The following is a 15,000-nucleotide window of genomic DNA, read 5'->3' as shown; positions in this document are numbered from 1 at the left end:
CCCCATACTAAAGTGTTACCGAAATTATTTACATTGAAACATGGAACTTTACTAGAATAAGCTGTAATATTCCATTATTGTTCAATATTAATTCATTAAACAATACATTTATTAATTTACCAGGAAAGAATAGGTAAATGGGAGTACTAAAGATTTTATTGTAACTAACAATGTAGAAGTCACGATTCAATACAGGAGTTGTAAAAATCTTGTCTTGACAAATATAATACTTAGTTTTTTAGAACTATTAAAAAAATGATAAAAATATTTATGAAATATGAGGAACAATTTGTCATATTTTATGATACATCAGAATATTTACTTTAGAAAAAAGTAATTTCAGTAGAAAAAGCTGTAATATTCCATTAATTTACATTAATTTTACAAAAATGAAGTCCTCTTTTTGAGAGTAAGTAAATTATAGAACTAAAGAGTATATTGTACTATATTGTAGAGGTAATGTCACCGTGTAAAAATTCTGCCTTCATTTTGAGATATGCACCTGGGGATAGGTTGATTGGCAACACTAAATTGGCCCTAGTGCAGCGGTTCTTAACCTTGTTGGAGGTACCGAACCCCACCAGTTTCATATGCGCATTCACCGAACCCTTCTTTAGTGAAAAATAAAATGTTATTTTTCAAATTCAAGACAAAGTTATATGTTTTTGGTAACACTTTAATATGGGGAACATATTCTAAGTAACAAAGACTTAATTTTGAGTTTTTTGGACACTAGGGGAACATATTCTAAGTAACAAAGACTTAATTTAGAGTTTTTTGGACACTAGAGCAGTGGTTCTTAACCTGGGTTCGATCGAACCCAAGGGGTTCGGTGAGTCGGGCTCAGGGGTTCGGCGGAGGTCAAGACACACCCGACTCATCGTGTTAATAAAAACTTCGGATACGGCAACAGCAGAGGTCACACTGATTTGCAGGTGTGTAATTTGTTGTGAGTTTATGCACTGTGTTGGTTTTGTTCTTTGAACAAGGTGATGTTCATGCACGGTTCATTTTGTGCACCAGTAATAAAACATGGTAACACTTTAGTATGGGGAACATATTCACCATTAATTAGTTGCTTATTAACATGCAAATTAGTAACATATTGGCTCTTAACTAGTCATTATTAAGTACTTATTAATTCCTTATTCGGCATGGCCTTATTATAACCCTAACCCTCTAACCCTGGCCCTAACCCTAACCAAATAACTCTAAATTAAGTCTTTGTTAGTTAGAATATGTTCCTCTAGTGTCCAAAAAACTCTAAATTAAGTCTTTGTTACTTAGAATATGTTCCCCATACTAAAGTGTTACCAAAAACATATAACTTTGTCTTGAATTTGAAAAAAACAACATTTTTCCGGAATGGCCTTATTATAACCCTAACCCTCTAACCCTGGCCCTAACCCTAACCAAATAACTCTAAATTAAGTCTTTGTTACTTAGAATATGTTCCCTTAGTGTCCAAAAAACTCTAAATTAAGTCTTTGTTACTTAAAATATGTTCCCCTAGTGTCCAAAAAACTCTAAATTAAGTCTTTGTTACTTAGAATATTTTCCTCTAGTGTCCAAAAAACTCTAAATTAAGTCTTTGTTACTTAGAATATGTTCTCCATACTAAAGTGTTACCAAAAACATATAACTTTGTCTTGAATTTGAAAAAAAAAAAACATTTTTCCGGCATGGCCTTATTATAACCCTAACCCTCTAACCCTGGCCCTAACCCTAACCAAATAACTCTAAATTAAGTCTTTGTTACTTAGAATATGTTCCCTTAGTGTCCAAAAAACTCTAAATTAAGTCTTTGTTACTTAGAATATTTTCCTCTAGTGTCCAAAAAACTCTAAATTAAGTCTTTGTTACTTAGAATATGTTCCCCATACTAAAGTGTTACCAAAAACATATAACTTTGTCTTGAATTTGAAAAAAAAAAAAACATTTTTCCGGCATGGCCTTATTATAACCCTAACCCTCTAACCCTGGCCCTAACCCTAACCAAATAACTCTAAATTAAGTCTTTGTTACTTAGAATATGTTCCCTTAGTGTCCAAAAAACTCTAAATTAAGTCTTTGTTACTTAAAATATGTTCCCCTAGTGTCCAAAAAACTCTAAATTAAGTCTTTGTTACTTAGAATATTTTCCTCTAGTGTCCAAAAAACTCTAAATTAAGTCTTTGTTACTTAGAATATGTTCCCCATACTAAAGTGTTACCAAAAACATATAACTTTGTCTTGAATTTGAAAAAAAAAAAACATTTTTCCGGCATGGCCTTATTATAACCCTAACCCTCTAACCCTGGCCCTAACCCTAACCAAATAACTCTAAATTAAGTCTTTGTTACTTAGAATATGTTCCCTTAGTGTCCAAAAAACTCTAAATTAAGTCTTTGTTACTTAGAATATTTTCCTCTAGTGTCCAAAAAACTCTAAATTAAGTCTTTGTTACTTAGAATATGTTCCCCATACTAAAGTGTTACCAAAAACATATAACTTTGTCTTGAATTTGAAAAAAAAAAAAACATTTTTCCGGCATGGCCTTATTATAACCCTAACCCTCTAACCCTGGCCCTAACCCTAACCAAATAACTCTAAATTAAGTCTTTGTTACTTAGAATATGCTCCCTTAGTGTCCCAAAAACTCTAAATTAGATCTTTGTTACTAAGAATATGTTCCCCTAGTGTCCAAAAAACTCTAAATTAAGTCTTTGTTACTTAGAATATGTTCCTCTAGTGTCCAAAAAACTCTAAATTAAGTCTTTGTTACTAAGAATATGTTCCTCTAGCGTCCAAAAAACTCTAAATTAAGTCTTTGTTACTTAGAATATGTTCCCCATACTAAAGTGTTACCAAAAACATACAACTTTGTCTTTAATTTGAAAAAAAACAAAAAATTTTCGGCATGGCCTTATTATAACCCTAACACTCTAACCCTGGCCCTAACCCCAACCAAATAACTCTAAATTAAGTCTTTGTTACTTAGAATATGTTCCCTTAGTGTCCAAAAAACTCTAAATTAAGTCTTTGTTACTAAGAATATTTTCCCCTAGTGTCCAAAAAACTCTAAATTAGATCTTTGTTACTAAGAATATGTTCCCCTAGTGTCCAAAAAACTCTAAATTAAGTCTTTGTTACTTAGAATATGTTCCTCTAGTGTCCAAAAAACTCTAAATTAAGTCTTTGTTACTTAGAATATGTTCCCCATACTAAAGTGTTACCAAAAACATAACTTTGTCTTGAATTTGAAAAAAAAAACCATTTTATTTTTCACTAAAGAAGGGTTCGGTGAATGTGCATATGAAACTGCTGGGGTTCGGTACCTCCAACAAGGTTAAGAACCACTGCACGAGAGGAACAAATTCTAAGTAACAAAGACTTAATTTAGAGTTTTTTGGACACTAGGGGAACATATTCTAAGTCAGTGTTTTTCAACCTTTTTTGAGCCAAGGCACATTTTCTGCATTGAAAAAATCTGGAGGCACACCACCAGCAGAAATCACTAAAAAACGAAACTCAGTTGACAGTAAAAAGTCGTTGTCGCAATTGTTGGATATGACTTTAAACCATAACCAAGCATGCATCACTATAGCTCTTGTCTCAAAGTAGGTGTACTGTCACCACCTGTCACATCATGCCGTGACTTATTTGGAGTTTTTTGGTGTTTTCCTGTGTGTAGTGTTTTACTTCTTGTCTTGCGCTCCTATTTTGGTGGCTTTTCCTCTTTTTTTTGGTATTTTCCTGTAGAAGTTTCATGTCTTCCTTTGAGCGATATTTCCCGCACCTGCTTTGTTTTAGCAATCTAGAATAGTTCAGTTGTTTTTATCCTTCTTTGTGGGGACATTGTTGATTGTCATGTCATGTTCGGATGTGCATTGTGGACGCCGTCTTTGCTCCGCAGTAAGTCTTTGCTGTCGTCCAGCATTCCGTTTTTGTTTACTTTGTAGCCAGTTCAGTTTTAGTTTTGTTCTGCATAGCCTTCCCTAAGTTTCAATGCCTTTTCTTAGGGGCACTTACCTATTTGTTTATTTTTGGTTTAAGCATTAGACACCTTTTTACCTTCAAACTGCCTCCTGCTGTTTCTGACATCTACAAAGCAATTAGCAACCGGCTTCCACCTACTGATATGGAAGAGTAATACACGGTTACTCTGCCGAGCTCTAGACAGCACCGACACTCAACAACAACACATCATTTGCAGACTATAATTACTGGTTTGCAAAACATGCTTTTTTAACCCAAATAGGTGAATTTAGATAATCTCCCACGGCACACCAGACTGTATCTCACGGCACACTAGTGGTTGAAAAACACTGGTATAGTGAATGCCGATACGGTTACAATATTGGACATTGAAAACGTTATTATGACGCTAATTGCTATCGAAATGCAATATACATAATATATGCAATATACATCCAAAAAGTATTCACAGCGTTTCACTTTCCCACATTTTATGTTACAGCCTTATTCCAAAATGGAATAAATACATTTTCCCTCAAAATTCTACACAAAATACCCTTATATTGACATTGCACAGTGGTTGAAAAACACTGTTCTAAGTAACAAAGACTTAATTTAGAGTTATTTGGTTAGGGTTAGGGCTAGAGGGTTAGGGTTATAAGAAGGCCATGCCAAATAAGGCAATAAGTACTTAATAATGACTAGTTAAGAGCCAATATGTTACTAATTTGCATGTTAATAAGCAACTAATTAATGGTGAATATGTTCCCCATACTAAATGGTTACCATGTTTTATTACTGGTGCACAAAATGAACCGTGCATGAACATCACCTTGTTCAAAGAACAAAACCAACACAGTGCATAAACTCACAACAAATGACACACCTGCAAATCAGTCTGACTTCTGCTGTTGCCGTATCCGAAGTTTTTATTTACACAATGAGTCGGGTGTGTCTTGACCTCTGCCGAACCCCCAGGGTTCGATCGAACCAAGGTTAAGAACCACTGCCCTAGTGTGTGAATGTGAGTGTGAATGTTGTCTGTCTATCTGTGTTGACCCTGTGATGAGGTGGCGACTTGTGCAGGGTGTACCCCGCCTTCCGCCCGAATGCAGCTGAGATAGGCTCCAGCACCCCCCGCGACCCCAAAAAGGGACAAGCGGTAGAAAATGGATTGATTTTGAGAGCTATTATATTGAACGACAGCTGTTTGTACCCATTTGACTCTTGCAGCCCCCCCTGGAGGTGCGTCACCCCAAGTACAGAGGCTACATGAAACTGTCCTACATCAACGACCAGCCACTGAGCCTTTATAACTACAAGCTCGCCGTCAACATGGAGGCCGACCTGCACGCTCTAACGTACGTGCCTGCAAAGACAACTGTGGGGGTTTGAAAAAAGAAAACTAACAAGAAATCCCGCCTGTCTTTGCCCAGGTTGCCCCGCTCTGAGGTGTCTGATTACTACCAGGGAAGCGGCTACCGCATGGCCTTGGTGAAGGAACCTCACAAGAGGAGGAGGCGACTGTTCAAGTTCCGCACAAACAGCCGGGAGACCGACGCCTTGTTGTTCTACGTGGGCGGCGACGTGAGGAGCATCCTGCTCTCTCAGGACAGATCACATATGCTTCATGTTGTCTTTCTCCCGCACCAGGAGTCGTTTTGGTGCTTAATTGTGGAGCGAGGCTATCTGGTGCTCCAAGGTCGACGAGCGGGTCGACTGCGCCGGGTTCAGAGTGACCGGCGAGTGTCGCTGTTTGTAAGACCAGCTCAGCACACAACCGCAACTTCTCTGTCCGTCACATTGAGCCGCCGTCTCCTTCTAGGGCAAAGACTTTGCTATCAGCGCAGAGGACAAGCTGACAGTCCGCTATGAAGACAAGCACATCTCAATAGATCACGTTCACGCTCCTTATGGGAGTTTTTATATCGGAGGTGTGCCCGAACACATCAGAAAGAGGTAAAAGCTACACACACAAACACAATATACTAGGGTTGTACGGTATACCGGTATTACACTGCAACAACTGAAATCTAAGTAAGATTAAATATCTCAAATAAGGGTGATATTTGCTTATTTTCTGTCTTGATAAGATAATTCTTCTCACTAAGCCATACTTGCCAACCTTGGGACCTCCGATTTCGGGAGGTGGGGGCGTGGTCGGGGGTGGGGCTGGGCGTGGTTGGGGGCGTGGTTAAGAGGGGAGGAGTATATTGTAAGCTAGAATTCACCAAATCAAGTATTTCATATATATATATCTACATCCTGAAAATATGCAAACAAACTGTTTAGATAATTGATACTTCAAACTTGCATAAATAAATATTAAGGAATATAACATAACTTGGGTTCTGATAGTTTCAAAATGTAATGAATAAAATGCTAAAGTTGTTGATGAACAAGCAATTATTTTAATAATTAAATATGGTCATTTTAAATGAATTATTATGATATTTTAAAATCAATTATTTCAAATATGTTTATTTTAATGTATAATTCTATGGCTGCATGTAATAAGGCGTCACAAAAAAATACAAATACAAATACAATTAATTTTGATGTTTTTAGCAAAATATAGTAAAAATGTATTTAGTTTTTTTTTTAAATTAATAAATATATTTATTTTTAGGTAAGATAAACATAATAATACAATTTATCTCCAGTCTGGATGATTTAGTTCTTGTCACCCTGTTGTCCTCCCGTCATGAAAAAAGGCTGTCCTCACTCAAGTCTGCATGAAGCTGGAGGGGGCGTGGCTTCCAGCTAAGGCTGAAAATTGGGAGAATATTTGTCCCGGAAGGTTTTCGGGAGAGGCGCTGAATTTCGGGAGTCTTCCGGAAAATTCGGGAGGGTTGGCAAGTATGCACTAAGCAGATTTTATGTTAGAGTGTTTTACTTGTTTTAAGGGTTTTGGTCCTAAATGATCTCAGTAAGATATTACAGCTTGTTGCTGAGATTTGATGACCTATATTGAGTAAAACAAGCTTGAAACTAGAATATCAACTGTTGCAAAGCTGTGTCATCAACACTCACAAGTATAAAACTGCTTTCTTTTTTAAAGTAATAATTTCTTATTTCAAGCATGAAAAAAAAAATCATGACTTTGACACAATTTTGTCTCATAATTAAAAAGGATGGACTTTGCTGTTTTATTTTCAATGAAACAATAGAAAATAGGGACTCATAGTAGTACAGTTGGCACAGTACAGTAAACTGACAGTTAATATTTAAACATTTAACATGTGACATTTCTAACAATTTTGAACAGAAATAGTTCATGCACATTCAGATGAATTCTTCAAATCTACAATGAAAACATTTTTGGCCGGGGGCCGGGCTGTGTATATGCGCACTAATTGACTGAAAGAGCACGCACTTGGCGCGATGATGTCATGTTGTCGATGGAAAAATGCATTTTTAGACAATATGATTTGCCTGAGCGGCTAGGAGACCCCGAGAGTAACAAGCGGTTGCCTTGTTGCCTTTCCATTAAGAACAATAAATCACATTGAGCAAAAAGGTCTCTTTTTTTTTTCTACCAAGAAAAGTGCACTTGTCGTTAGTGAGAATATACTTATTTTAAAAGGTATTTCTGGGTTCATTGAAGTTAGCTAATTTTATTTGTTTTGGAAAGTCTTGACAAGCCAAATTTATACAGCGACACTGTGAGAGTTTGGACACATTTAAAGGATTTGTGATCACACAAGGTGATCTTTAAGACAGGCTGAATGATTGAAGCGCTTGTACGCCGAGACATTGCTAGCACACAGAGGCATGTTTGGCGCGATGTAAAGGTTCGTAAACCGAAAAGGTCGCAAATAGAGGCGTTCATAAATCGAGGTTTCACTTTACTTTTAAAAATTCCTATAGAATGAATGAATCATTCTCTAGTGTTGAGGCACACACATCATTACCAGCAGGTTAATATGACATGCTACCAACCAGTTTATTGCCATACATATTAAAACACATGCGTTTATGAATCAGAGGTTAGATTAATCCCCCTAAATTGTAATTTTTTATCTTCGAATGTTGGACTCCCTCTATCGAAATACTTCAGTCTTTTCCACACACAGTTTCCAAATATCCATTATGTCTCTTCAACCTCAGACATGACATCACAGCTCCGCCGCTGCGAGGATGCGTGGACCATGTGACCGCCGACGGCCAGACTGTTGAATACGCCACAACAATGGGCGTGAGTGACGGCTGTCCCTTCACACTGCTGGTAAAAGAAGCTGCTATTGTTTTCACACATTTCACTAAGTTGGGCTACAGCCATCATCCACTTACACCATTAAGGAGCATTCCATTCGACGCCAGTGAATGGACAATGTAACAGTCTGATATGCAACTGATATAAAGAAATGTTGCTTGTATATTAAAATGTACAAAACCCAAAACCAGTGAAGTTGGCACGTTGTGTAAATGGTAAATAAAAACAGAATACAATGATTTTCTAATCCTTTTCAACCTATATTCAATTGAATAGACTGCAAAGACAAGATATTTAACATTCTAACTGAAAAACGTTATTTTTTGCAAATATTAGCTCATTTGGAATTTGATGCCTGCAACATGTTTCAAAAAAGCTGGCACAAGTGGCAAAAAAAGACTGAGAAAGTTGAGGAATGCTCGTCAAACACTTATTTGGAACATCCCACAGGTGAACAGGCTAATTGGGAACAGGTTGGTGCCATGATTGGGTATAAAAGCAGCTTCCATGAAATGCTCAGTCATTCACAAACAAGGATGGGGTGAGAGGGTCACCACTTTGTGAAGAAATGCGTGAGCAAATTGTCAAACAGTTTAAGAACAGCATTTCTCAACGAGCTATTGCAAGGAATTTAGGGATTTCACCATCATCAAAAGGTTCAGACAATCTGGAGAAATCACTGCACGACCTCAAAAGCAACATCAGTGTGTAAAGGATATCATCACATGGGCTCAGGAACACCTCAGAAAACCACTGTCAGTAACTACAGTTTGTCGCTACATCTGTAAGTGCAAGTTAAAACTCTTCTATGCGAAGAGAAAGCCATTTATCAACAACACCCAGAAACGCCGCCGGCTTCGCTGGGCCCGAACTCATCTAAAATGGACTGGTGCAAAGTGGAAACGTTTTGTAGTTTATTTCTAAAGGATATCTGAAAGTACAAGAGGTAACTACAGTTGATCGCTACATCTGTAAGTGCGAGTTAAAACTCTACTATGCAAAGCCACAGCCATTTATCAACAACACCCAGAAACGCCACCGGCTTCGCTGGGCCCGAGCTCATCTAAGATGGACTGGTGTAAAGTGGAAACGTTTTGTAGTTTATTTCTAAAGGATATCTGAAAGTAGCAGAGGTGCCATATTTGGAGATTTCCGCTACATAGGTACACTTTGTTGAACTTGAAGTCAGTCTGTTTATTTCACAACAGTCGTGACGCAGAAAACTAACAAACTAACAACAGGGGAGCATGGTCTCCTGTATTTACTTCTAACCCATGGTGAGAACACATTTTATCCAAGAGAAAGAGGGTAGTAGCAAGAAAGTGTAGACTGTGGAGTAGTACGCCCCAGTGTCCAGAGCTGAGGCACAGCAGCAGAGTAATTAATTCAAGAGGAATCTGAGGGCAGAAATAAACTGAGTGCTGCAGAAAAGTGGAGACTGTAAAACATAACAGCATTCAACGCTTCAGTCGTAATGAGATGTGCTGAAAAAAACCCAACAGCATTAGCAATATGGACAATTTTTATCCCGCAGGAGACTAAGGGCAAAGTGCAGCAAATTGGAGACTGTAAAACAAAGCTGCATTGAATGCTTCAGTCATAAGCAGCCATGCTGAACAACAACAATAGCTGAGAACAATGGTCCTATTTAACTGGAGACCGTACTTATCCTACAGGAGACGGAGGGCAAAGTGCATCCAAGTGGAGGCGGAAGTAGTGCGGGCTGTAAAACCAAGCTGTACTGAACGCTTCAGTTAAAATGACACAAACAAACAATGGTGGAGAACAAGGATCTACTGTATTTTATTCCACTATCAGGTTTTATCAGACGGGAGACTGAGGCCAAAGTGCAACTAAGTAGAGAGTGAATGCTTTAGTCATAACCAGATGTGCTAACAAGTAACAATGGCGGAGAACAATGGTGTCCCTCATTTAATTGCACAACTTAATTAGGAAACTATTTTGTATCCGACAGGAGACTGAGGGCAAAGTGCAGCAAAGTGGAGACTGTGTAGGAGTGCAAACTGTACAACCAAGCTGCATTGTTACTGTTCAAACTGAGTGTAATGTCACAGCGACCAATAATATTAAATATACCGTATTTTTCGGAGTATAAGTCGCACCGGAGTATAAGTCACACCTGCCGAAAATGCATAATAAAAAAGGAAAAAAAACATATATAAGTTAATAATTTTTCCAAACTATGAAAAAAACTGCGACTTATAGTCCGAAAAATACGGTACTTGTTTTTAATGAATACTTGGGCCCATTACGCTACCGTATTTTAATGTCGGCCATTATGGTGGTACTTGGTGGAAAAAGTCCGAAAACGACTGTCCTACAGTAAGGCGACACACTTTATCTGAGAGGAGACTGAGGGCAAAGTGCACACTAGGAAAATAGCTTTAGCATCTTTATCGGAGTCATTTTTAGTTGTGGTACTTCAAAAAAATAAATGTTAAAATATCAGCGCAGGCCACATTTGGCAGCAGAAATAGTACAGGAGCACTTAAGAAATGTTGCTTGTATATTAAAATGTACAAAACCCAAAACCAGTGAAGTCGGCACGTTGTGTAAATGGTAAATAAAAACAGAATACAATGATTTGCAAATCCTTTTCAACTTATATTCAATTGAATAGACTGCACAGACAAGATAGTGAATGTTCGAACTTAGTTTTTTTTTTGTGCAAATATTAGCTCATTTGGAATTTGATGCCTGCAACATGTTTCAAAAAAGCTGGCACAAGTGGCAAAAAAGACTGAGAAAGTTGAGGAATGCTTGTCAAACACTTATTTGAACATCCCACAGGTGAACAGCCTGATTGGGAACAGGTGGGTGCCATGATTGGGTATAAAAGCAGCTTACATGAAATGCTCAGTCATTCACAAACAAGGACGGGGCGAGGGTCACCACCTTGTGAACAAACGCATGAACAAATTGTCGAACAGTTTAAGAACAACATTTCTGAAGGAGCTACTGCAAGGAATTTAGGCATTTCATCATCTATGGTCCCTAATATCATCAAAAGGTTCAGAGAATCTGGAGAAATCACTGTACGTAAACGGCAAGGCCTTGACCTTCAATCCCTCAGGCGGTACTGCATTAAAAAGCGACATCAGTGTGTAAAGGATATCACCACATGGGCTCAGGAACACTTCAGAAAACCACTGTCAGTAACTACAGTTGGTCGCTACATCTGTAAGTGCAAGTTAAAACTCTACCATGCAAAGCGAAAGCCATTTATCAACAACACCCAGAAACGCCGCCGGCTTCGCTGGGCCCGAGCTCATCTAAGATGGACTGATGCAAAGTGGAAAAGTGTTCTGTGGTCTGACGAGTCCACATTACAATTTTTTTGGGGGAAAACTGTGGACGTCGTGTCCTCAGGACCAAAGAGGAAAAGAACCATCCGGACTGTTATAGGCACCAGCATCTGTGATGGTATGGGGATGTATTAGTGCCCAAGGCATGGGTAACTTACACATCTGTGAAGGCACCATTAATGTTTTGGAGCAACATGTGTGCCATTCAAGCAACTACTTTTTCATGGACGCCCCTGCTTATTTCAGCAAGACATTGCCAAGCCACATCACATCAGCGTGGCTTCGTAGTAAAAAAGTGCGGCTACCAGACTGGCCTGTCTGTAGTCCAGACATGTCTCCCATTGAAAATGTGTGGCGCATTATGAAGCCTAAAATATCACAACGGAGACTCCGGACTGTTGAACAACTTAAGCTGTACATCAAGCAAGAATAGGAAAGAATTCCACCTGAAAAGTTTAAAAAAATCGGTCTCCTCAGTTCCCAAATGTTTACTGAGTGTTGTTAAAAGGAAAGGCCATGTAACACAGTGGTAAAAATGCCCCTCTGACAAATTTTTTGCAATGTGTTGCTGCCATTAAATTCTCAGTTAATGATTATTTGTAAAAAAAAAAAAAAAGTAGTATCTCAGTTGGAACATTAAATATCTTGTCCTTGCAGTCTATTCAATTGAATATAAGTTGAAAAAGATTTGCAAATCATTGTATTCTGTTTTTATTTACCATTTACACAACGTGCCAACTTCACTGGTTTTTGTATGTTAAGTATTTTATGAAAGTAATACATGTCTTCTATATTAAGACTTTTATGAAAGTAATCCAGGTGTTTGGTGTCATAAAGGGTGTTCGCACAGCCACGCTGCATTCCTCTCTATCTGCCGACTGGCTGTTTGTGCGGGACCACCAGCGAGTGTCTCTGGGCTTCAGGAGCAAACACAAACACGGCGTCATTCTCAGGAGTCCCTCTCAGGTTAAAAAAAAAAAAAAAAAAAAAAAAGTCTCCAATGAGTCCTGTCGGAGGATGATTCCATTCCCCGGTGTTCTGCAGAGCCCTGCCTCGGGGCACCTTTCCCTGTCTGACGGCTACCTGGTATTTAAAAGTGCTAATTATAGCCTGGTGTCGTCTGAGAGGTACAACGATGGAAGGTGGCACTACCTGACTGCTGCCAGGTCACCAACAAGGTAGTACTTACAGTCGTGATCAAAAGTTGACATACACTTGTAGAGAACATAATGTCATGGCTGTCTTGAGTTTCCAATCATTTCTACAACTCTTATTTTTTGTGATAGAGTGATTGGAGCACAAATTTGTTGGTCACAAAAAACATTCATGAAGTTTGGTTTTTTATGAATTTATTATGAAAATGTGAGCAAATGTGCTGGGTCAAAAGTATACAAACAGCAATGTTAATATTTGCTTACATGTCCCTTTGCAAGTTTCACTGCAATAAGGCGCTTTTGGTAGCCATCCACAAGCTTCTGGTTCAATTTTTGACCACTCCTCTTGAAAAAATTGGTGCAATTCAGCTAAATGTGTTGGTTTTCTCACATGGACTTGTTTCTTCAGCATTGTCCACACGTTTAAGTCAGGACTTTGGGAAGGCCATTCCAAAACTTTAATTCTAGCCTGATTTAGCCATTCCTTTACCACTTTTGACGTGTGTTTGGGGTCATTGTCCTGTTGGAACACCCAACTGCGCCCAAGACCCAACCTCCGGGCTGATGATTTTAGGTTGTCCTAAAGAATTTGGAGGTAATTCTCCCTTTTCATTGGCAGCAAAACAGGCCCAGAGCATAATACTACCACCACCATGCTTGACGGTAGGAATTGTGTTCCTGGGATTAAAGCCCTCACTGTAACGACGGGGTCGCATCGTGGTGCGTGGTTGTTCTCCCAAGGATGCAGACGGCTTCGGACACAGCTTGCAGGTAGGAATATGATTTATTTAAAATATAAATCATACGATGAATAAACAAAAAGACATGCACGTAGCACAAAAGGCAAAAACAAAAGGACTAGCGTGGGAGCTAGCAGGCAAAAATGTCATAGCGTGAAAAGCTAGCGGGAATCAAAGTAGTCGTTATCAGTTGTATGGGAACAAAGTAGGAAGCCAGACCGAGTGAGGCCAGGGCAAAGACTAAATAGCCCTCTGATTAGCGCCCGGGCAACAGGTGCGCGTCCCGGACACTAACCAGAGGCAGGTGTAAGCAATTTGCCGTCATGGCAACTGAAACAAACAAAAACTCAAGGTCCTGAAAACACATGTGACTAGAAAACATAAACAAACTATGATCCGGGCAGCGGATCATAACACTCACCTTTTCTTCTCCAAACATATTAAGTTCAAAAGTTACACACACACACTAGGTGTGGCGAAATTATTATTTGCATTTGACCCATCACCCTTGATCACCCCCTGGGAGGTGAGGGGAGCAGTGGGCAGCAGCGGTGGCCACGCCCGAGGAATCATTTTTGGTTATTTAACCCCCAATTCCAACCCTTGATGCTGAGTGCCAAGCAGGGAGGTAATGGGTCCCATTTTTTATAGTCTTTGGTATGACTCGGCCGGGGTTTGAACTCACAAGATCTCAGGGCGGACACTCTAACCACCTTGCTGGGTATTGTGGCCAAACAGCTCCATTTTTGTTTCTCTGGGCCTGTTTTGCTGCCAATGGAATTGGTGCTTTAATGAAAAAGGAGGATTACCTCCAAATTCTTCAGGACAACCTAAAATCATCAGGGTCTTCGGCGCAGTTGGGTGTTCCAACAGGACAATGACCCCAAACACACATCAAAAGTGGTAAAGGAATGGCTAAATCAGGCTAGAATTAAGGTTTTAGAATGGCCTTCCCAAAGTCCTGACTTAAACGTGTGGACAATGCTGAAGAAACAAGTCCATGTAAGAAAACCAACACATTTAGCTGAACTGCACCAATTTTGTCAAGAGGAGTGGTCAAAAATTCAACCAGAAGCTTGTGGATGGCTACCAAAAGCACCTTTTTGCAGTGAAACTTGCCATCCATCCATCTTCAACAGCTCCAGCAGAGACCCCCCAAACTTCCCTCTCCAGAGCAACATTAGCAACTTCCTCCTTGGGAATCCCGAAGCGTTCCCAGGCCAGAGAGGAGATGTAATCCCCCCATCTGGTCCTTGGCCTGCCGCGGGGTTTCCTCCCTGTGGGACGTGTGACAAAGACCTCCCTAGGGCAGGGGTCGGCAACCCGCGGCTCTAGAGCCGCATGCGGCTCTTTAGCGCCGCCCTAGTGGCTCTCTGGAGCTTTTTCAAATAATTTATGAAAAATGGAAAAAGATGAGGGGAAAAAATATATTTTTGTTTTAATATGGTTTCTGTAGGAGGACAAACATGACACAAACCTCCCTAATTGTTACAAAGCACACTGTTTATATTAAACATGCTTCACTGATTCGAGTATTTGGCGAGCGCCGTTTTGTCCTACTAATTTTGCCGGTCCTTGAACTCACCGTAGCTTGTTTACATGTATAA

At 39.3% G+C, this 15,000-nt stretch overlaps 1 protein-coding gene across 1 annotated transcript in view; it reads left to right on the top strand.

The window, feature by feature from the left end:
* The window catches only part of LOC133617483 (laminin subunit alpha-3-like), a 62,963-nt gene that overhangs the window by 34,510 nt on the left and 13,453 nt on the right, over window positions 1-15,000 (top strand). Inside the window, exons 20-26 of the mRNA XM_072915053.1 lie at window positions 5,191-5,318; window positions 5,394-5,544; window positions 5,611-5,715; window positions 5,783-5,916; window positions 8,068-8,185; window positions 12,337-12,465; window positions 12,544-12,677. Coding sequence (XP_072771154.1) covers window positions 5,191-5,318; window positions 5,394-5,544; window positions 5,611-5,715; window positions 5,783-5,916; window positions 8,068-8,185; window positions 12,337-12,465; window positions 12,544-12,677 — 899 coding nt within the window. The remainder of the gene's footprint in view (window positions 1-5,190; window positions 5,319-5,393; window positions 5,545-5,610; window positions 5,716-5,782; window positions 5,917-8,067; window positions 8,186-12,336; window positions 12,466-12,543; window positions 12,678-15,000) is intronic.

This window comes from Nerophis lumbriciformis, linkage group LG18 (genome assembly GCF_033978685.3).
Source record: "Nerophis lumbriciformis linkage group LG18, RoL_Nlum_v2.1, whole genome shotgun sequence".
Classification (NCBI taxonomy): Eukaryota; Metazoa; Chordata; class Actinopteri; order Syngnathiformes; family Syngnathidae; genus Nerophis; species Nerophis lumbriciformis.
The sequence above is the reverse complement of the archived record's forward strand: the minus strand, read 5'-3'. Positions and strand labels throughout refer to the sequence as shown.